The sequence below is a fragment of the Clarias gariepinus genome, chromosome 4 (assembly GCF_024256425.1).
Source record: "Clarias gariepinus isolate MV-2021 ecotype Netherlands chromosome 4, CGAR_prim_01v2, whole genome shotgun sequence".
Classification (NCBI taxonomy): Eukaryota; Metazoa; Chordata; class Actinopteri; order Siluriformes; family Clariidae; genus Clarias; species Clarias gariepinus.
In genome coordinates this window covers 18,564,002-18,586,630 of record NC_071103.1, presented here as the reverse complement: position 1 = coordinate 18,586,630, position 22,629 = coordinate 18,564,002, and the positions used below count along the sequence as shown (strand labels likewise).

The following is a 22,629-nucleotide window of genomic DNA, read 5'->3' as shown; positions in this document are numbered from 1 at the left end:
TCTGGCTGTAGATATGACTAGACTATAGATAGGTCATCAAATAAAGTAATTTATAAACACAAAGTTATATCTTACCTATATAAAATTCAAAGCTGCAACAAAGGTAAAAAATCTTGATCAGTTTAAGATTTATATTAAATTTCAAATATGCCGACCTATAACAATTAATATATTTTAATGACTAATTTAGATTAAATTAGAGATTTATAAATCCATTTTTTAACGACAGTACACGGATATGCTGATATTTCTGCATTTCTATTCAGAAATAGGAAGATTTGAGCAAAGGCTTTACAAGGTCTATGCCATTAACATTATTATCCACTGAGTGGCGCAAAGTGCAAAGCTTTAGAATCGGCGGTCTGTGATTTCATACTTTAAAATAGTGTTTCCAAACATTGAGTCATTGCACAAATTGACTACAAAATGATAATCCTTTAACTCTTTATCAAGGGTTTTCAATTGAATGTAACAATCATTCCAAAATCAAATACATCAGTTCAACTTTAGACAAAAACGTGGAAAAATATAGTACATTAAAGAGAGGTTTTTATTATTTCACTTGGTTAAACATTACAAGAAGCAAATGTATAGCAGATTTTAAGCAGTTTATTAAATACTAAAACAAAATGAAGTAATAACTGTTGCAGTGAACATAAAAAGTATCCTACATTACACTTGCTTTTTCCAGGGTTAACCTTATTGTGTGAAACTGAGCTCACAAACACCAACATTTAACAACCTTAATTAACATTTGTGGTTGTTAACAACAAAAAAGAGAGAATTAATCAATATGGTTGCATTTTAGGAACGTTTAAACAAACTTCTGATTATACATGTGTTGATTAACCAATTTAGCGCTGGCAGGGGTAGTCTAGTGGTTCAGACGTTGGCTTACTGGTTGTAAGAACTTGGATTCAAACCCCAATGCTACCAACTTATCACTGATTGGCCTCCAACTGCTCAGGTTTGTTATGAGATAAAGTTTTTTAGGGTGTTTGAAAAATGCTGTAAATAATCCTTCTAGCTTATTAATGGTGATGTTCAGTATTACTGTAATTGACGTTATTTTTATGTTTGCTTGCTTGCTTGTTCTGCGGTAAATGTTATCTTAATAGTTGCTGAAATACTGAAATATTAAACCCTGGACAGGATGCCAATCCATCGCAGTGCACACACATACACACTCTCACACACTCTTTCACACATTACAGGTAATTTGGGAACGCCAATTAGCCTAATCTGCATATCCTTGGACTGTGGAAGAAAACCCGGAGGAAACCCACCAAGCATGAGGAGACCATGCAAACTCCATACATACATGTACACAAATGTGAACCAAGACCCTGGAGGTGCAAAACAATGGTGCTAACCTCTAAGCCACTGTTCCACCCCTCCTCATTTACTCACATTTTTATCTCATTATAAATCTGACCAGTTAAGGGTTAAGGGCCTTGCTCAAGGGCCAAACAGTGGTAACTTGGTGGTCATGGGGTTTAAACCTGGGACTTTCCAAATAATAGTCCAATGTCTTAAGTGTTTTTTCTACTAAGCAAATAGTTATTGATGAAATATTGGTCCTCCTACATGCAGCTCAATAAATTCTTAATGAGAACTCCTGCCTTATCAGGAACCTTAGAGAATAAGTGATAAAATGTTAAACGTTACAAAATGATGATGTACAGTATATAAGCAAATGAGCAAATAAACAGTATGTTTATATTATGTTTATTTGCTTATTCCCCTTGAGAGTTAGAGGGATAGTGAGGGGGTTTATAGGCTACTTGGTCACATTTTACAAAGCATCTCTCTCTCTCTTTCTCTCTCTCTCTCTCTCTCATCTTTCTGTTTAGGAATGTGACGTGCAGCCCGGCTTCCTCTCACAAAGCTTAGAGACAAGAGCACTCGGATCAGCACCCAGGTTCGTAAAGCATACAGTAACTCGTCCAAACCTTCACACATCAAGCACTGTTGTTGTCGCTGCTATTTATTTATTTATTTTGGATTTTTTTTCACCCTCTCTAGTTTTCAGGACAAACTTTCCCTTCTGTTTACAGGATTCGATATTAGCGCATTTCAGCATCATGCATCAAGCCATCCTCTGGGCAGCTCTGTTTACTATAGTTCTGGCTGAAAAATCTCCTCGACTGAAATTTATTGTGCAAGGTAAGACCCTGCTTTTTTACACACTTTATTTTCTATCGGTTTTTAGGTAAACATGATTGGCTACGTCGCCTGTTTCATTTCTGGAAACGTTTTCGTGCTGCAGCTGTCAGAAACGCCCCGTTTTCTCCATCAATGCCTTTGTATTGTGAAGCAGAAAGCTGAAATATTGAATAGTGTTCACAGATTAAGATTTTGTAAGAAACAGATAGCCGACATAGACTATAATGGAAAGGTGATTTGTTCGTAAGGGAATAACCGCATGGATGAATGACACTTCTGGAGAGACAAGCGTAGAGGAAATTGGTGTTGATTTATTGCCCCTGGGGCTGAGATTAAGTAATGGTGTTTGGCTTACATAGACATTAAAGATAAGCGCTGATGAAAGAGCAGGGAAGCCTATTGCATATCCTCAGTGTTAAATCAACACCTATTCAATTGCCTACACTTGTAAACAGTATTACGCCATGGTTAAATGTGCACAGGTGGTGGTCACTGGCGGTGCAGCTGCATTAATAAATGAATGATGTTTGAACGTTTAAATTGATTTTCTTACAAGCTTAGAAAACGCTTTGGGCTACATTTTGTTTAAAGGGTTAAACTATATCAAAAAATAGCTTTGAGTGCTGCTCACACTGAGGCGTTTGTTAAAAAGTGCCTATTGGTGTAGAATCACATAAACATGCTTTAACTCGGCGTTTTGTGCTCTGTAGTCCTCTAGGCATAAAAGACGAACGAGATGATTCACATATTTATGGGTTTGTATCCATGGTAACGACATCCTGGCATGCGTAGGTGATTTCTAATAGCCTAGTTGTTGCTGGAGTGAAAAAGGAAGCCAGACCAGCCTACATGTAGTCTACTGACAGAGATCAGGACTGGAAAGAGGGTCGTGGTTTAACAACAAAAACATATTCAGTGATCAGATGGATACAGCTCAGGTTCTGACTGCTTCACACGCTTGTGCATTTCAATTCCACCAAGGGTATGAGTAGTGGATGCGCGAGCTGCAGCGCTGCATTGCAGGTACTAGCTATGATGCAGATGCCATTGCAGCAAAGGGGAAGCATTTCAGAGACTAAATAGAAGTACACACGACCTCGTAAAAGCGCACGCGCGCGCACATACACACACACACACACACACGCATATATATATAAGGAACTGACCGTGTATAGAATAAGTAATGTACGTGCGTGCGTGCATGCGTGCGCGCTCATGTATGTGTGTGTGTGTGTGTGTATATATATATACACACACACACACATATATATATATATATATATATATATATATATATACACACACACACACACACACACATATATATATATATATACACACACACACACACACACACACACACACATACATGAGCGCGCACGCACGCACGCACGTACATTACTTATTCTATACACGGTCAGTTCCTTTAAAGCCATCTTGGTAATGAGAACCACAACCAACAGAGTTGGAATCTGAATTTCAATCTTAGCCTTCATTATTTTAGAGGGTTTTTTTTTCCATCACCGTTTTGTTTTGGAAAAAAATAACTCCAAAATAATGAAGGCTAACATTGAAATTCAGATCCCATCTCTGTTGGTTGTGGTTCTCATTACCAAGATGGCTTTAAAATGGATACCTGACCAGTATCCATTTTATTTCTATGTTTGTTTGTTTTTACACAAGCTGCCTGGATTGGTGCAGTTTTGTAGAATCCACAGCTATTACATGTACTGCCTAATGTAACAAATGTGTTTTTACTAGAACATTTCTTTAACTAAGATTTTGACAGATGCATTGTTTTAATGAATGAATGCATGAATGCATCCTGATGCAGGTGCTTCAAACAGACAGTCCCGTGCAAAGGTCCTATACCCTATTTTTAAGTTATATTTTCATTTTCAGTTCCCTGTAATTGTGTAGCTTATTTTTTTGCATTACTGATCCATTTTATACTTCCAAACATTATTTTCAATAACAACTATAACAAAATACAAAAACATAGGCTATTTGTTTCATTATTATTGTTTATTATTTTAATGTAGAAATGTTTCTTTTCATTATTGACCACATTCCTTTGCATCTACAAGACCTTTGCATAGCACTGTGTGCCCATACTGGTATTTCCAATACAGTCCCAATTCCATATATGTGACTTTGACCCTCTATATACTACATTTCAGAGCCAGCAAGGTTTCACTTCACAAAACCAGAGAACTACATGACAATGTACCACCATCAGGGAAGCAATGTTCTGTATGTTGGGGGGCAAGCAGTTATTTATATGATAAACTTCACCCAGAAGGGAGTGCAAGAAACTCAGGTATGGTCCTGAATCTGACAGTGAACTAAAAGTCCACTGAAAGTTAAATATCTGACAATATGCATACCAAATATTATTGTTTACTAAAGATGGTGGTCAAAAAACAACAACAAAGAAACCTATTATTACCTTTGATTTACACAGATTTCTGCAGTGACTGATGAAAGTGCCAGACAAAGATGCCTCACTACAGCAACATCTAATGCAAGAGAGACACGGGTAATCTCTTACTTTTTTAGCATTTGTAAATGTAAACACCTATTATTGAATAAAATTTGTTTAACTAGTTGAATGCAGAATCAAACAGGTTTTTTTTTTTTTTTTTTTTTACAACTTCCAGAACAGCTAGTGGTTGCCAAGATTGATAAACAAAGTCTTTTATGATGCTGTGGCAAGTGTATTGAAATTTCAACAAATCAAGTATGTTTTGTTTATGGGCCTAGATATATGGACTTTTCAGCAGGATGAATCAGTGTAGAGAGCAGGGTACAGTGGCCTCATTCTTATTCGACAGAAATAGTCATACTTTATGAGAAGCACATCACTCACAGTCGACTGAATGAGGTTATGTTTTAAGGTCAGTGACAGACATAATTTTGCTTGCAAAGATCATTTAAATATTTAAAGAAAATCTGACTGTAAAACAGCTTTAGATTTAGTTTAGCAGTTTTCACATCACAATGAGATTGTGGGTGACAATGTGAGAAATGTATCACCAAATATGTACAGAGAAGATTGTAAGCACTCAAACATTGTAATTGTTCTAATGTGTTATTTTCTCCTGCAAAGATGGAGTGTGACAATTTCATCACTGTCATCGAAAAAATCAATGACACCTTTGTAGTGTGTGGGACCAATGCTGGTACTCCTAAATGTTGGCTATTGGTAAGGAGATAAATCTTTCATTTCTTTTGGGATAATATATATATATATATATATATATATATATATATATATATATATATATATATATATATATATATAATTAAGTACATTAAAAGTACTACAAATAATCATTTTAATGTACTATACATTGTAGTATTTACACATTTTACAAAGATTTGAACATTAAGGTGACTTTTTACTGACTTACTGAAAGTGCAATGTGATTTTACTGACTTTACTGACTTGAGAGTCTTGCACCTGTGTTCTTACATTTGGAACATTACACCACCTTGAGAATGCTCAATAAATATTACAGACTTATGTTGCGCAGTTCATGTGAGAAAACTATGCAATATAGTTTTGTACTGTATACCTCTACAAAGGGAAAAAGTGTATAATAGATAGAATAGTTGATCTGATATTGTTATTTCATCTTAAAAGTTTACATCTCTTTTACATCTCTACATCAGGTGAATAACACTGTGCTTACCGACATGCCTGATATCGGACAGAAGATATCCGCCTCAGATATTTCCCCGACCAGTCCCTCTCAACGCTCTGTCAGTCTCTCAGCAGGTAAAGGAAGTACTAAGCTATTTATGTCTGACAATTGAATACAAACAAATTTATGAAATGTATTATCTATAGGTTTGTATGATTTTATTAGACAGTCTTACAAGTCCAGCATACTCTCTTTGTATTGTTCTCTCATTCATAGATGGGAGCTTGTATTCTGCTCTGTCAGCTACGGAAAAACAGGTTGGCACTATTCGTCGGACATACAGCTCCAAAAAGCACCTAAAGACTGAGGACAAATGGCTGTTAAGTGAGTTGGCTAAAGTGTTACAAATGGTATTAAAATGTGCTATAGAGATCAAACAGTTAAATGTCTCCTATTACCTGGTGATTGATATTTTTTTCCAGTGCATTTTATACCAATTTGTATTCAATTTACAACATTTTGGTTCATCAACACACATAACACCAACTGCTGAAAATAATTTTGCAAAACATGCCATGAAAGAGGCTTTTGATTTTTCTGAATCTGGCCATAATGTGTATATAGGTAGGACTTAAAAGGATAGGACTTAAGGTTAATCTTCAATCAACTATTTTTAATCTTTAATCAACATTATTTCTATTTTCTATTATGATATTATTATGATTATTCTTCACATTGTTTCAAACTGATGACTTAGACATGCAGCTTAACCCTTAAGTAAATAAAAGAGTCTTAAATAAAACTTGAATTCAAATAACAATAATGTGAATAAAATTAAAATTAAAATTATGATCAGTAGTATGACCCTGTGGGTAGCACATAAATCTGTCACATAGATTTTTTTTTTTTTTTTTTTTGCTCTGCTTACATAAAATATGTGGATACTTTAAAATATGCTTCTCAGAACATTTGAATATTGTGGAAAAAGTTTTTTTTAATTGATTTAATTTCAAAAGTGAACCTCAATTATATTGTAGATTAGTTAGATGTAAAGTTAACTTTTTAAAGCCTTTTAAATTTTTATTTAAATTTCTATACTATGGCTTATAGGCCATAAAAAAATATATATTTTTAATCAGTTCTAAGTAAATTACTATCCATAAAGAATAAATCACTGTCTTCACTGACAGTTGTCCAGAAGATGATAATCTCAGTGTAAGCCTCACAAGTTGCTACACTGACATATATTCATAGAAAGTTGACTAAAAGGGAAAAGTGGTAGGAAATGGAGCACAAGGAACAGGGATGACTACAGTCTTCAAAGATAAATTTGTTGTTGTCAATTAAAGCAGATTCAAGACCTTTGGAGAGCTTCACAAGGAGTGGAGTGAGGCTGGAGTCAGTGTATCAAGAGACACCACACAATGATGTCTTTAGGAAATGGTCTAAAATTTTTGCATTCCGAGTATTAAGGCAGTCCTGAGACAGAGAAATCATCAGAAACATTTTGCCTGGGCTAAAGAGAAGTGGTACAATGTCTTCTAAATAAAAACAGTGCTCATTTTGCATTTTATTTAAAAATTTGAAACAGTTTCATGCAGAATTTCACATTCGCTCTTTTTTCTTATTTACTGACCATGATTAAATAGCAGACGTGGTAAGGCACGTGATCAGAATAGGACGAGTTTCACACATCCTCTGTACACAGGACAATGTCTTTTGGCATACTGACTTATGAAGGTTGGTGGTCCCTGTGCAAGCAGCCTTGTGCTGCCATCTGTTGAAGTGTAAACTTTTTCATTGAAATTTTTTTTTTAAAGTAACTTTTTTTCTCATATTTAATTTTTTTGAGAATGCACTGTTCTTGTAGAGGCTTGTGTCAAGTGTTTGCTTAAATTTGTAATAACACTCAAAAACAGAGCAATCAAATTAAGCTTTGCTGTAAAACAACAATGAAACAGAAGAAAACTTTTGAAAACAAACAGCAAGATAAAGGACTTCAGTGTTCCATCCATACGTAAATAATCCATGGAATCCTGAAAGTCTTCCTTTTGATCTTATACTAATTGCTTAATCCACCGCAGAGGCAAAAACATATTGTGTCATTGTCAAGATATTTTGCAGATATATAAACAAAATTCTCTCTCTCTCTCTCTCTCTCTCTCTCTCTCTCTCTCTTTCCATCAGACCCTCAGTTTGCTGGAGCTACAGTCATTCCAGCAACACAGAAATACAATGAGGAAATCTATATTTTCTTCAGTGAGATCAACAAGACTGCTAATTTGGATGAAGAACCATACAGGGCCCAAATTGGACGAATTTGCATGGTAGCCAATTATAGTGTATTTGCTTACGTTTACTGAGATTGGCTCATCCAGCAATATTCATGTGATCCATCAAAAGGATTTTTTAAATTTTATTTTCAGTAGAAGCTATTAAATTTGTAAAGACATTGAAATGACTGTACAGAGTTATGTAGGGTTCATGTATAATGTGTAATGCTTGTGTGTGTCTTTGACTGCTTGTATGAGTTAGAATGATGAGGGTGGCACAAAGACCATGCTGCCTGACTCTTGGACTACGTTCCTGAAGGCTCGTGTGATGTGTGGGACAGTCAGCACCCCACGGCAGTACAACAACATCAGGCGAGCTTTTTTGCTGACATCCCCGAATCGCACTGGAGTCATGTATGGACTTTTCTCCAATGCATGGTAAGTTAAAGTAGTACAAGTCAAATTCTCCCTGCTAATTTTTTTTATTTAAAATATTTTTGGAACAAATGCCAAACATGTTTTAGTCATTATAACTCAGCTCAGCTTCATTGCATTTGTCTACCTTTGATTGTTTCTATTAGGGACACAACTGTTGTCTGCGCATACTCAGTTGAGGACATTGACATGGTGTTCGCTAAGTCAAAGCTTAAGGGGTACAACAACCCATTGACTGGAAATCGACATGGAATGGTACATAATGTTTACTTTCACATCCTCTCAAGTTTATGTAAACTCATGTGTTTCCATTTGCATCATAATTTTATCTTGGCCAAGCTGACACCTTATAAATAATACCTGTTTGAATTTCATTATATGCCATCTCATTTCAATCTCATCGAAATGGTTGTAACTCTTTCTCCAGTGTGGTCCTAAGAATCAATCAACAGCTCAGAACTCCAAAATGCTAGGAGTGATCAAGGATCATCCTGAGATTGAGGATATTATACTGCCAGTCGGAGAAGCTCCTCTAGATCTGCCAACTGAAGACCACTTCACGCACATTGTAGCAGACACTGTGCTTGCAGTCAATGACGAGCATTACATTGTCATCTACTTGGGCACAGGTAGGGAAAAAGGGGTGAAAACCCATTATGTTCTTGTGTATTTGTCTTTACACAAAAATATTGAGACAAATTGAGAGGATATTGCTTGGGTTTCTGAATGGAAAAAAAAATACTTGTAAGAGTGCCTAAAATTATTTTTTTATGGTTGTCAGTAACTCACTGATTAAGAACAATTAATATAATGTGCATGTTTCACTCTGGGTTTTTTTTTTTTTAGAACAGGGAAAAATTCTAAAAGTGCTCCACACAAGTGAAGAGGCTTTTATTATATCCCAGTATTCTCTGTTTCACAATGAGGGGCCCATCATAAACATGGCCATCGACTCAAAGAAAGTATGTTTTTCCTTTTCTGTTTTGGATTAACTTTTCTACCAAGAACATAAGCTGGAATATTGTGAGACAGAATTTTAAAGAAATGCATTAGTTTTTACACAATGAATCATGCCGATACGTGAAAGTTTTGTTGAGCATTTTTTTTAATTCTGTGCCAGGGTCACCTTTACATTGGCACAGCAATGGAGGTCCAGCGCCTACCTCTGGCGGACTGCAATCGATATGGCGACAGTTGCAGGGAGTGCATTCTCTCCAGAGACCCATACTGTGGGTGGGACTTGGCTAAAAAGCGGTGTCTGGCAATTCCATCAAATTACAATGTTACTACTGGGTATGATTATCTTATCTTTCTATTTAAAACTATACCAAACAAGTTTGTTTGGTGAATGTACTATAATAATTATCATTATTCTTTTCATACAGTGGACTCCTACAGAGTCTTGATAAATCCAATGCATCTGTTTGTGGACACACTGCAGGTAAGCAGTAAAAAAAAAAGACAAATCATGATTTTGCATAATCTTAATAGGACACCAAAACATTGTTTGTGCTGTCTATTTTTTTCTCCCAAACTCATATAAGCAGTTATGTTTGCCCTCTTGTGGAGCTAAAGGACTTCTTTGTATTGTAGATAAAGCAAGTTTCATTACTGTACATCATGTACTTTCCTTACATTGCAAAAATATATGCTGCCTACTAGGCAAAACAGGGCTCGCAGTAAATTTACTGGAGTCATCACTTGTATGCTTTATCTTAGAAGAGATCTAGGATCCAGCACAAGCTTTAAAAAAAAAAACATGACTACACTTACAATTTAGCAGTATTTAAAATTGTTTCAATTTATTCTTAGACTAACAAATTCCAAATCACTGGTAAAATGAATACATTTTACTAGCGCTAATTTAATACTTTTGATTCTGTAAAATCTAATTAATTTATTATTAAATTACACTTTTTGAAATGCTCCTTTTATCATGTATTAGGTCTTAAGATACGCAGTACAATACCTAAGGAAGTGCAGATGCACAAAGATGGTCCAGTCCTGCTGCCATGTCCCATTCGCTCCTACCACGCCACCTATAGCTGGGAAAAGGACAACTGTATCAAGCGCTACCCCTGTACTATTTCTGGTTCATCTTGTGTTCTTGGCTCGAATCCTGATCTGCCATTGAAGGAAGGGGTATTTCGTTGCATGGCCACGGAGAGTGGCCTGAAACAGGAAGTGGTGTCCTACAGGTTGATGTTTAATGCTGGGCCTCCTGCTTCTTCACTGGCTTCCACACTGGCTCTGTCTCTACTACTGGCCATGATTGGCTTCTGCCTCCAGTAGCCTACTAACACCCTACCTCAGGCTCCTAGTACAGTAGATATGATTGGAGCATGTTTCGATACCTAGGTTAGGGTCACAGATCAAGTGTGTACAACAACTCTTTATTCAAAGGACAAGAAAAGTAGGCAGTAATTTGTAAAGACATCAGGTAAACAATTTTATTGCAGCATTTGAAAAGATTGAAAAAAGATCTGGAACTCATTTTATACATATCAAAGTTTGAGATTGAGGGTATAACCTAATGCCTTGAATAACACAGTGGGTTTAAGTTACATTGCTTTGTGAACCTAACCTGTGGATCAGTCAAGCAGCTCTGTCTATTCTATATATACAGTACCAGATGCTTGATCCGTCTAAATTATGAATACCTGAAGCTGAAGTATCACTGTAATGCAGATATTCTGTTCAATGTCAATTAAGGTTTTCTTTAATTTATTTACATTTTAATTTTGCATACATTAAAGAAATTATATATACAGTATAAAAAGCCTTAAGATCATGCATTGGGTATCAACCTAAGCACAAATTACCATTTGAGCAGAAGCTGCAGGATCTTTATTGACTTATTTTATGTGCCATCTTTTTTGCTGAGCAGGCAGAAAGAAACTATAAAGGCAGAAGACAACTCATCGAAATATGTCACTGTGTAAAACAGCATCATTTCAAACCGTTACATTATTTAATGTATACAGATTCCTACAGCATTTCATATTTGTGTGAACATCTGTGATTTTTTAAAATAACAAACAACATTCATTTTTCAACTTATGATATGATGGCCAAATATGCTTGAATAGTAGAATTACATTTTGTAGTAGCTGTGGAAAAAAGCTTGTGATTAATCTTACTTGTATCAATGTAAATTTATTGCTCTGCATCTCCACTATTGCTGCCTATGTAAATGGAGGGAACACCTGACAGTTTTATAGTGATGTGACCTATGTCTTTAGAGTATATCATTTAATTTTATTTTTTATGTAAATGTCTCATGATCTAACTATTTGTCATATGGGACTGTGATTCCTACAACCATGCAAGAGACAGACAGTCGAGGAAGAAAGACAATATATAATTCTTATTCCTGGAACAATCTCTCCCAAAACACTCACATATAAATGACTTTAACTTTATTTATTTTAAACTCATTCTGTCTCAGAGTTCAAGTAATACTAAAGCATTAATTACTAATATAAAAAATATGTAATGTGTGCTGATTGCTGTCATTCAATTAAATTTTTATGGTTGCTGTAAGAGTTTATTTAATGTTTTTGCCCATGTTCCACTTCTATAAAAATTCAAAATTTTGCACATAATACAACTAGTGATGGGTTAATTGAATTCAAGTCAATTTTATATGTATAGTGCTTTTACCAATGGTCATAGTTTTAAATAAGCTAAACAGAATTTAAAAAATATGGAAACAGATTTGAAAAATGTAGGAAAATGTGAATAAATTATAATTATCAGTTTGTCCCTGATGAGCAAGCCAGGGGCAATGGTGGCAGGAAAAAACTCCCTAACATGGCAATAGGAGGAACGTTTGAGAGGAACCAAACTCAACAGGGAACCCAAATCAGTCTGTACTCTGTCTGTGTGCTTAAATGTTCAAGATAATGGGAAGAGTGTTCAAGATAATATAAAGTCCACACATACTGTATTCCACTGTTCGAGTACAAACTGTTCGTGGGAATTTTAATCGTAAATTATTTAGCGACTGTAGTCACAAACCATTACAGAAAACTGCCCGCTCCACACTTAAATCTGACCTAATCTGAACTAAACAAAAAAGTACTAACAAAAAAAAAGTAGTGATTTAAAGTAGTTACAAAAATCTTGAGTCTATGTTCTTAGCACAGTATCTTACACTTACTATAACTTTAAACATCTGAAAGTTGAAAATATAATACATGACAACCTTTTTCTCCATATAACCCCCTTACGGTGATGCACTTATCCCGTGTTGCACTATTGCATGTATATCATCAAGGTAAAAAGTTTTCTCAGGACAACCGAGCCATGATCAGACTGCCTGCTTTATGTCTGAAACGCTGGCCTCCCAGGAATTCCTTTAATGGCACAAACATGTGGAAACAGTTTGAAACGAGGTCAGGACTGTACAGGGGATGTGACAATAACTCCCTGCAAATGGTTTTTATAAATTATTGTGTGTACAGTTTAAATGGACAGATGTGTCTTTTTTGCATGAAGATGATGATAGGTTATCCACTGATTTACGTAACAGGTGTTTTACGTGCTGAACGATAACAAAAACAACTACTGTACAGTGAGCCACTTTAGCTTCTTTAAAGCATTTGTGACATTTTCATGTTTTACTGGCACTAACAGTGTCATGACCATACAGTACTTGAAGTTTTCTGTAAATATCGATCAAATTTTACAATTTTATTTATAGAAAGTTAATCAGTTTCATAAAATTCCAGTTTGACACCCCCTTATACAAATGCACAATTTTACCAAAAGATAAACAAATGCTAGGGGCCAAAAACAGGGTATTGAGACAATCTTGTGCAACAGGTGTAAACATTGGCCAATGAGAGATGTCAAGGTACAGCTAGAACAGGAAAGTTGGAAAGTTCTGTCAAAACATACATACATACATACATACATACATACATACATACATACTGTACATACAGTACATAAAGAGTCAGCCAAAAAAGTACTGTACTGTATACAAGGTTCGGGAAATGAAAAATAGTATGATGTATATTATATTAACATAATATTATATATATGCAAAAAAGTTGTATTTAAATATTTATCAAGCTTTTCTTTTCCTGAAGTGTGTATAATTTTTTTTTTTTGTCATCTCTGTATTTAAATATATAACTAAATGGATACACAAGGCCATTCCCACTCTCTATCTCATCTGTGGTTATGGGTTATTATTTTTCTTTTAAATGAAAATTTAATTGCACAACAGTAGCTGTAGCTGTTACAAGATATGTTTTTTTATAAAAAAAAAAACTAATTTACAATTCTCCATTAGACTTTTTAAACATGTTGTACTTTTATAGCTCTAACAATATGCTGTATCTATAGAAATGACTATAAATGTCACCCAAAACAGGCAGTGTACTCCATATTGATGAAAAAGTCACTGGTCATTTAGATGCTGTCTAGAAATAAATTTTAATAGATAAATTAATAGATTTAAACCCTAGGCTGTGGGAAATTATACAAAGTGACGTGGATACATTGTTAAATTAAATATAAACATAATCGTGTTGTCTCCCCAGCATATTTATTGTTCCAACCAGCATGCTGAACTTCAAGTTATATTAGGCACCTCTGAGGATACTTCAGTTTTAGCAAACACCAATCTTTTATTTGAGATTTTTTTTTCTCACACAGTGAGCTGCAAGTGTTTTCAAAATATTGAAGTTGTCATGCTGACATGGCATGCATCATATTTCATAGAGGTAAGAGATACATGAAGCATGTGTGTGTGTGTGTGTGTGTGTGTGTGTGTGTCCGTCCAAGAAAGCCATTTGCAAAACCTGATAATGACAGAAGTCACCATGACTACACTGGGCCACAAGATGTGCTGCTTTTGTCCATTGCCAAATACGGTGCAGAGAGAATATAAAGCACACTTCAACACAGTAGATTATAACAGAAGGCTTATACTAACAGTTGTATGGGTTCACATTATATGCCATTGGTAAATGTGCTGGAAAATAAATAAATGAATAAATACATCAAATAAATAAATAAATAAATAAATAAATAAATAAAAATAATAGCAATAATAATGATAATACTACTACTACTACTACTAATAATAATAATAATGTATAGACAGTGGGTCGCAAATATTTTAATGTTTAATAATTCAAAATGTTCCTTGAGTATACATAAGACCTCTTAAGGTTGGCTGTCAGCACAGATAAGATCTCTTTTTAAACAGGGCTGTTTTGCAGTCGATGGCTATATTTGTGCACTATACACCAATAGCACCTGGCATTGAGACAGGATAGGTAGGATTAAACCCCGGGAACGACACCGCATACCATGCATGATGTAAAGGACCATATTTACTGACAGGAAATCCTGCTCACAGGTGGAACATTATTCAACATACAGACATTTCACAATAATTCTCCAAAACCAGAGAAAAACTTGAGGGAGCTGGTTATCTGTTGTTGTTGTTGTTTTGTTTTTTTTGTTTTTGTTTTTTTTGCTGAAACAGTCTTTATCAAGGCTTTTATGCAAATGCCTAAACAAGTATTTGTTTCATAAAAGGAAAAAGAATGCAAAATCCTTTGTTGCTTCTACTAACTCTGGATTAAGTACAAGTAAGTGTATTTTCATGGTTCAGTAATTCTTAATTTAGATAGGAGGTACATGTGCATTAATTGCATGATAAACAAGTACAGTTATTTAATGTTAAGACCAATACTCATATGGGCCTTTAAGTCATATTATCTGAGGATTTCCATGTGTTGTTTATCTGAAAAACACTATTACACATATAGCAGTACACCTCAGTTTAGTTTTGCTATTTGGCCTAAAAGTTTGTTTTGAAAACTTGTAGAATTTTTTTTTTAAAAGCAATTAAAACATTATTCTCGAGTGTCTTTCATGTTGTAGCAAAATGAAAAAGGATACAACAGCATGGACTAAACATGATTTAAGTTAAAGTAAACTGAGTGTTTAAATGACAGCTTATTTTGTACCCTGTAATCTGTGACCTTGTACCTAAACGTCTTTCTCTATTAATCCAGTCAGTAATTGTTCTTAACATGCTTAAATGCTTTTGTGGTGAGATAAGATGAAAGAATTGTATTCATTTGCACAGAATAAGTATCTTTCATCATATAATATATTCTATATAGAATATTGAGCTATTGCTTTTGTCTTCAGCAATGTTCCTTCTAACCAAATGAGTTCTTTTTCAAAGCCTCATTCAGAGATAAAAACTAAACAAAACAAAAAACAATCAGCATTAGAATTTAGGCAGTTTTTCCATCCTGCATGTCTTTCTTTTTTTTTATATACAGTACCTAGATACATACATTTTTTAAAGCCTAATGCTTTAGAAAACGTTTTTGGGGTTGTTCGTTATTTATTGAATGGATAAAATAGGTAAAATCAAGACAGCTATCAAATGCAAGATAACGCAAATAATGTGAATTAAAAATAGAAAGCGGTGTTGTACAAATTTGGCATTGATGCTACTAATCTATTTTTTTGCAATATGGATCATAATGAAATGCTGATCTTGGTTATGGCCTTGCATACAAGGCTATAAAGATAAATGTATTTCTCTTTAAATAACTCATTTGAGCAAGAAATTACAGTAATTAGAAAATTGCACATGTTCAAACATTTCTGTCCTCTGGTGTTGGTATACAGTTGCTTTAAAGCATCTTCAACTTGGCAGTGATAATGTATGTTCACATTAGATAAAGCCAAAAGCAGGTAATTCTACATTTGTTGCCTAAACACACCTCCAACATGGGAATCTGAGTAACACAGACCACTGTCTTTACCGCAGACAGTGGTATCACAAGACAAACTGCAGGTGATCACACTGATATATACTGCAGTTAAGGTTAGCAAGATCCTAGCATAATATTCGATAGGTAGGTACAACCTGATACATGTCTTGTCATGTATCTTTTGGAATGCATATACGTATATAATAATTGGAATACAGTAATTGGAATAAACTATTGATAATACACTTTAGAATTCTTTTGTCACCTATTTATATTTTCTAAATATATAGGAAATTCTGCATAATTCCAGCAGATTACAGTACAAATGTTAAGACCATGCCAACAACCATTTTTTTATACATTTGAAGTTGAAGATTACGTAAAAGGTAAACCACATAAATAAAATGTTTTTATATGTCTATACAGATGCAAATGGCAGATGTGAGAGCGTTTACTTTGTTCAGGCTCATGATTGGCTTTCAAGCATCCCTCCTCATCTTACCATTTAAAGCTGAACAATCCTGTCTTATATCTGCTGACCAGCGCACGGCAGACTGCCGGGGCCAGCGCCTGGAGCGAGTGCCTGTGGAGGAACTTCCTTCATCCCTAGAGATGCTAGATCTTTCCTATAACATTCTACAGGTTATCAAAAATGATGATTTTATTAAGCTGCCTCTCCTTAATGTCCTATGGCTTCAATTTAACAATATATCCTTGATTGAGGATGAAGCCTTTCATAAAAATCTGCTACTGGAGGAAGTAAATATGTTTAATAACTCAATGACTTCTATTCCATCAAAAGCAATCGCCCCACTGAGCAGGTTGAAAGTTTTAGAGATGGCAAATAATCTCTATACTGGGGCAACACTGGATGATGTTTTTTTGAATTTCAAGAGTCTAAAACTATTGTCTTTGGGTGGTCCTGTACTCTGCAGTTTGAAAAAGGGTGACCTTGATATGTTAACGGACATATCTCTGGAGAGGATTGCTATAAAAACTAGTTCTACCCTTGATGTTTATGATCCAGGTTATCTAAAGAACATCCAAACTGCAAATTTGTGGCTGCAAATAGCCATAGATAACAGCACACATATGCTTCCTCTGATACTAAAAGACCTTGAACACAAAACTTTTAAAGCCATTCGTTTTCGTAATCTCTTTGAGTTTAGGTACTATACTGACACAGAAGATATTTTCTATGGATTACAGTATATAAACACCCAGGAGCTGACCTTTCACAATGGGAAATTCAATGAGGATCTTCTACGAATGGCCCTTGTGAATTTAGAAAAAAGTGAGATTAAATCACTCGGATTGTTCTTCATTGATTTTGCCCGGTCACAAGAATTTGTGAATAGTGAGGAGGGATCCAGTATGACAAACCTAGTACTGGATATGTTGGTTTTGTCGTAAGTATTGCAGTATTCCATCTATTTATATGAACAAAGACATGTACCACTTTTCAAAATCATTTAGATTAAACAGTTTCCCTGATCGTTATGTTTGTTTTTACAGGGATATCAGCAACCCAGAAATCTTAACCTTTGACTGGAGTTTTACTTGGTTGAACAAGATCCGCCACCTGCAAATAAACAATGTGAATTTTAACTTTGTGCCCTGTGATGCATGGGAGGAGATGAAAGAGGTTGAAATACTTGATCTGTCCAATAACCGCCTTAAGGACAATTTTCTTTTTAACCAGCAATGTGACTACACAGATACGATGTTGGGGCTTCACACCTTTAATCTTAGCAATAACAAACTGACCAGTCTTAGCAACTTTGCATTTCTTGCTGGAGAGTTCAGACACCTACGGGTAATTGATATTAGTTACAATCACTTTGGTTTTAAAGGGAACAGCCCCTGCTTTTGGAAACCAAACATCACCACAGTTGTCGCTAACCATAACAGTATGGTTTTTGACAGCTTCAAATGTCTCCCAACTACTGTATTGTACCTCGATCTCTCCTACTGTAATATAGACCAGTTAGATGTGAACTATTTCAGGAAGGCTGTTCATCTAAGAGAGGTCTACCTCAGTGGTAACAAAATTAAATTCATACCATCTGATTGGAAGAGCCCCAGTATAAGGTCACTGGCTTTGGATGGAAACTCTTTTGGAATTATTAGTATGAGGTCATTCATGGGATTGCCCAACCTGGAGCAGCTCAGGGCAGGGAACAACCCTTACCACTGTACCTGTGAGCTCCACAATTTCATAAAGCAAACCGAACTCAAAGGCAAAGTTAACATTACAGACTGGCCAGAAAACTACAGGTGTTACCACCCAGAAGCCTTGCTCAATACAATGGTATCTAATTATCTCCCTGCACATATAGTGTGTGATATCAGGCTGGTCATTGTGATTTCTGTTGTCACGACAGTAGGAGCTGTGCTAGCACTCATTATAATATGTTATATCTGTAATATACCGTGGTATGCCAAAGCTACATACCAAATCGTCAGAGCAAAATATAGGTCTCATAAAGAAGGACTAGCGCTTTCTGCGGACTATATGTTTCATGCCTTCATTTCCTACAGCCACTCAGATGCAGACTGGGTAAGGGATGAGCTGCTACCATGCCTGGAGAACTCCAAGCCCCCTTACCGTCTTTGCATTCATGAAAGAGACTTTATCCCAGGAAAATGGATCATTGATAACATAATTGAGAACATTGAAAATAGTAGGAAGGTATGTAAAATTCAATCCTGAGAAAAGAATACAATAAATAAATTAAAAAAAATTATCAGTAAAAAAGGGGTAATAATAATGAGAGTAGTAATAAATAATGCATACTGTGCTTAGCTTACCTTTTAATTTATTTACTTGTGTTTTAAGACATTTGAAGCAATAAGACAAAGATTTGTCTCCCCTGTTAGAATTTTATGCTTGCTAAGTTGAAAGGTCACATGCATGATTTATTGCTATTTTGCAAGCATTCTCACTTTCTGTTTCATTTTTAAGGTTATCTTTGTCCTGTCACAAAACTTCGTGAACAGTGAGTGGTGCAACTATGAGCTCTACTTTGCCCAGCAGCGAGCAATGGGCAAGACCTTCAGTGACGTCATTCTAGTGGTAAAAGAACCCATCGATCCAAACTCACTGCCCAGCAAGTACTGTAAACTCAAAAAGATGCTGAGCAACAAAACCTATTTAGAGTGGCCTGAACAATCCAAACATCAAGCCTTCTTCTGGGCACAGCTGAGAAGTGTCATGGGAAAGCCTAATCACACACAACAGTCCTCAGCCTCCCTGCGCAGGCATTCCACAAGAATGAACACAGTGTCTGTGATTGAGCTGGCTCAGGAACATCAAAAGATTGCAGATTCAGGGCAAAAGATAGCTTCTTAGATAAAATTTTAGTTTTAGGAAAGCTTTGAGGTCTTCCTAAGAAAATCTCAGGGAATCTCTCAGGATGCTGCTGTGTTGAATGCATTCCACAACAAAGTGCATTTTAAGAAACTTTACTATTAAAGCTTTTCTACTGGTTAAGACACACTGGACAACAGAAAACTAACCACGATCCCGCATTTTGTAATTTTTTCCACTGCTAAGCAAGCTGTGCTGCATTTTTGTGGAAATTTGTAAACAATCAAATCTCAGACCTAAGTATTAAATATACAGTGAACCCTTGGATTACAAGCATAATTAATTCCGAAAGGGTTGTTATATATCAAAATATTCGTAAATCAAAACATGGATGTTGATTATAGTAAAGGGCCGAGCAGGGGAGACGAATACCCACAATTCCGCAGCGTAAGCGAGAGAAAAACCATTGGCGCAGTTGTGATCACACGACGCTTTGCGTCAAAACGAGAAGTGCATACGTGCAACATAATACTCGGTACTCGTAAACCAAGTTTTTCCAAGTCAAAAATTTTTGCTCGTTTTGCGGAACACTCGCAAACCGGATTACTCACAATCCGAGGTTCCACTGCATTGTATAGACATGTAATATTGTAAGAATCACAGAATGACATGTGGGTTGTAAGCTGCGTACACCATGTGTAATAAACTTGTCTGGGGCACCTTAATTTATACTCGAGTTAAACAAAGGGTCCTGTCTAAGTATGTATGTTAAACCGAAACTGCTGCTTTCCCCCTTTGCCATCTGCTTGTCACCTATTAAACAGTACAAAGTACAGACTGTTTTTCTTCAGAAAACTTCTTCCTTGCAGTTGAATTTTCTGTTCTTGACCCAGCTGTACTGTGAACAAAGTGCATGCTTTGACTCCAGGCGCAAAAAAGGAAATTCATCTTTACAGCATAAATTATACACAATAAATCAAACTTACATAGAAACTAATACTCAGTCTATATAATTGTACTTTCCCATTACAACATGTAATTACTCATGCTAAATTTGTTTAGTGTTCTTGCATGCATACCATGCAAAACAATTAAATATGTATTAAATTTAAAAGAAATTGTATTTGTAAGTATAAAAGCAAAAATTGTACATCATACAATTGCCAAAAACTTTTTAGAAACAATTTATTGCTGTGGATCTACAATTCTATTATCTTCTAAGGTGTATTATTGGAGTCAGACCCAGCGACAGCGAAGGCAACTGAAGAATACAATTATGTATTTAAAAATAAAAAAGCCTATTTAAAGTGTATGGACCCTTGGATTACAAACATAATTTGTTCCAGAAGTGAGCTCGTATTTCAAAACACTCGTAAATCAAAGTGAATTTTCCCATAAGAAATAATTGAAACTTAAATTATTTGTTCCACAGCCTTAAAAAAAAAAAAACATAAAAATAATTAATACAAAATATAAAGTCAAAATGAAATATTAACCTGCATTAAGACTGAGCAGGGTAGACAATTACCCACAATTCTGCACCGCAAGAGAGAAAAAAAAACATTGGCTCAGTTATAATCATGTGACGCTTGGCATCAAAACAAGAAGCGAATGCGTGATGCATAATATTCGGTACTCGTAAACCAGGACTTGCTCGCTTTTAAGTCAAAATTTATTAAAAATCTTTGCTTGTTTTGCGAAACGCTCGCAAACCACATTACTCGCAACCCGAGGTTCTACTGTAACAGACATGTTAAGACATTTTAAACATGTCATGAACAATTACCAAAAACAACCCAAGTATGTAGACTAATGTATGTAGACTAATGTGTGCTTTCTGTTTGGCCCTTTTTAAAAGAACAAGAAATTTAAAAATAGTGGAAAATGTAACTAAAAGTATATTTATGTTAATAATCCGAAGTAAAAAAATTTATGCTAAGTATATTAAATCCTATCATGCCAAAGCATTCTTAATACTTGCTCCAGACTAATGACTAGTTTACTTGAAGTTTGCTATTTTGAAACAACTAATTTTGTCCTAAGTGCATTTAAGTTGTAATTAAATTGTACAAAAGCCCAATTTTAAGTATATAAAGTATACTTTTGTGTGCTAAAGTGGAACAACTTTATTTATACTTAGTATACTTAAAGTATATGGCTGTGTGTGTACTAACGTACATACCTGACAGGAATTAATACAATTTAAGTATATATTTAATGTATTATAAGTATAATACTAATAAAAATACTAAAAAAGGACACTTTGTGGTTAATACAAATATTAGGGATGCACCGAAATTTCGGCCGCCGAAAACGTAAGAAAGCGCCGAAAATAAAAGCCAAAATTGTCGCAACGCCTCTCCCATCCTCCCGTCTCGTTCGCGCTGTCATTACGCATCAAACACGGAGTATGTCGGCGGAAGCAAGTTTTGTTATTGTTAAACAGCCTTATTACTGTTATTTATTATCAATAAAAGTTTGCTTAATTAATTTGTAGTTTTTTTGATACAAACAAAAAGAAAATATTTTAAACATGTTTTTTAATGAAGCCATTTTCGGTTTCGGTATCGGTTTTCGGCCAAGTGCATTCAAAAATTTCGGTTTCATTTTCGGCCCAGAATTTTTATTTCGGTGCATCCCTAGCAAATATACTTTATTATATAATATTGTAGCGTTTTTACGCCGGAAAGAATGCTGGAGAGACGAGTGAGCTTATTTGCTGCCCAATGCAATGGCTGGGAGTACTTTATTAACACACAGCATGTAAGGCATGAGCAGCACCATCACTCAGGAGCCTACATCCAATTCAGCGTCAGCCTGAACTGGAGCACATTTCACACGTCACACACCCACACACACAAACAGGGCCGAAGCCACTAACCAGAACACCTTTCCCCATCATGGTGAATACACCGACATCCCCGCAAGGCATGCTGGTCGTCAGCCGCCGCCCCGCCCACGCCACACTGCCCCCACCCGAGCTGTGACCGTCCCTGGTCACCATGACAACCTTTGTTTCGGAGGCGTGGAGGCGGTCGGCG

The 22,629-nt window shown here is 35.5% G+C and overlaps 3 protein-coding genes across 3 annotated transcripts in view; 2 read left to right on the top strand and 1 right to left on the bottom strand.

Moving 5' to 3' along the window:
- The window catches only part of LOC128520658 (cathepsin K-like), a 287,992-nt gene that overhangs the window by 90,610 nt on the left and 174,753 nt on the right, over positions 1-22,629 (bottom strand). The gene's annotated exons all lie outside the window — the stretch shown is intronic.
- Positions 1,866-12,046, top strand: si:ch211-113g11.6 (uncharacterized protein LOC559008 homolog). Its single transcript, XM_053494975.1, has 15 exons — positions 1,866-1,921; positions 2,058-2,166; positions 4,347-4,486; positions 4,631-4,705; positions 5,276-5,371; positions 5,842-5,947; positions 6,090-6,197; positions 8,001-8,140; positions 8,349-8,524; positions 8,668-8,776; positions 8,949-9,150; positions 9,368-9,483; positions 9,642-9,814; positions 9,907-9,962; positions 10,467-12,046. Exons 2-15 carry the CDS (start codon positions 2,085-2,087, stop codon positions 10,811-10,813), a joined length of 1,926 nt encoding a protein of 641 aa, XP_053350950.1. The 5' UTR covers positions 1,866-1,921; positions 2,058-2,084; the 3' UTR covers positions 10,814-12,046.
- Positions 14,956-20,579, top strand: tlr18 (toll-like receptor 18). Its single transcript, XM_053494974.1, has 4 exons — positions 14,956-15,132; positions 16,705-17,687; positions 17,794-18,970; positions 19,244-20,579. The coding sequence occupies exons 2-4, from the start codon at positions 16,705-16,707 to the stop codon at positions 19,628-19,630; spliced, it is 2,547 nt and encodes an 848-aa protein (XP_053350949.1). The 5' UTR covers positions 14,956-15,132; the 3' UTR covers positions 19,631-20,579.

Bases quoted from the DNA above. Each gene is read 5' to 3' on its own strand.
- si:ch211-113g11.6 (XM_053494975.1), top strand. From the start codon at position 2,085: ATGCATCAAGCCATCCTCTGGGCAGCTCTGTTTACTATAGTTCTGGCT. The intron at 8,525-8,667 runs GTAAGTTAAAGT...TGTTTCTATTAG, and splicing joins GGACTTTTCTCCAATGCATG to GGACACAACTGTTGTCTGCG. The intron at 9,963-10,466 runs GTAAGCAGTAAA...ATCATGTATTAG, and splicing joins TGTTTGTGGACACACTGCAG to GTCTTAAGATACGCAGTACA.
- tlr18 (XM_053494974.1), top strand. From the start codon at position 16,705: ATGCAAATGGCAGATGTGAGAGCGTTTACTTTGTTCAGGCTCATGATT. The intron at 17,688-17,793 runs GTAAGTATTGCA...TTGTTTTTACAG, and splicing joins CTGGATATGTTGGTTTTGTC to GGATATCAGCAACCCAGAAA. The intron at 18,971-19,243 runs GTATGTAAAATT...TTCATTTTTAAG, and splicing joins ACATTGAAAATAGTAGGAAG to GTTATCTTTGTCCTGTCACA.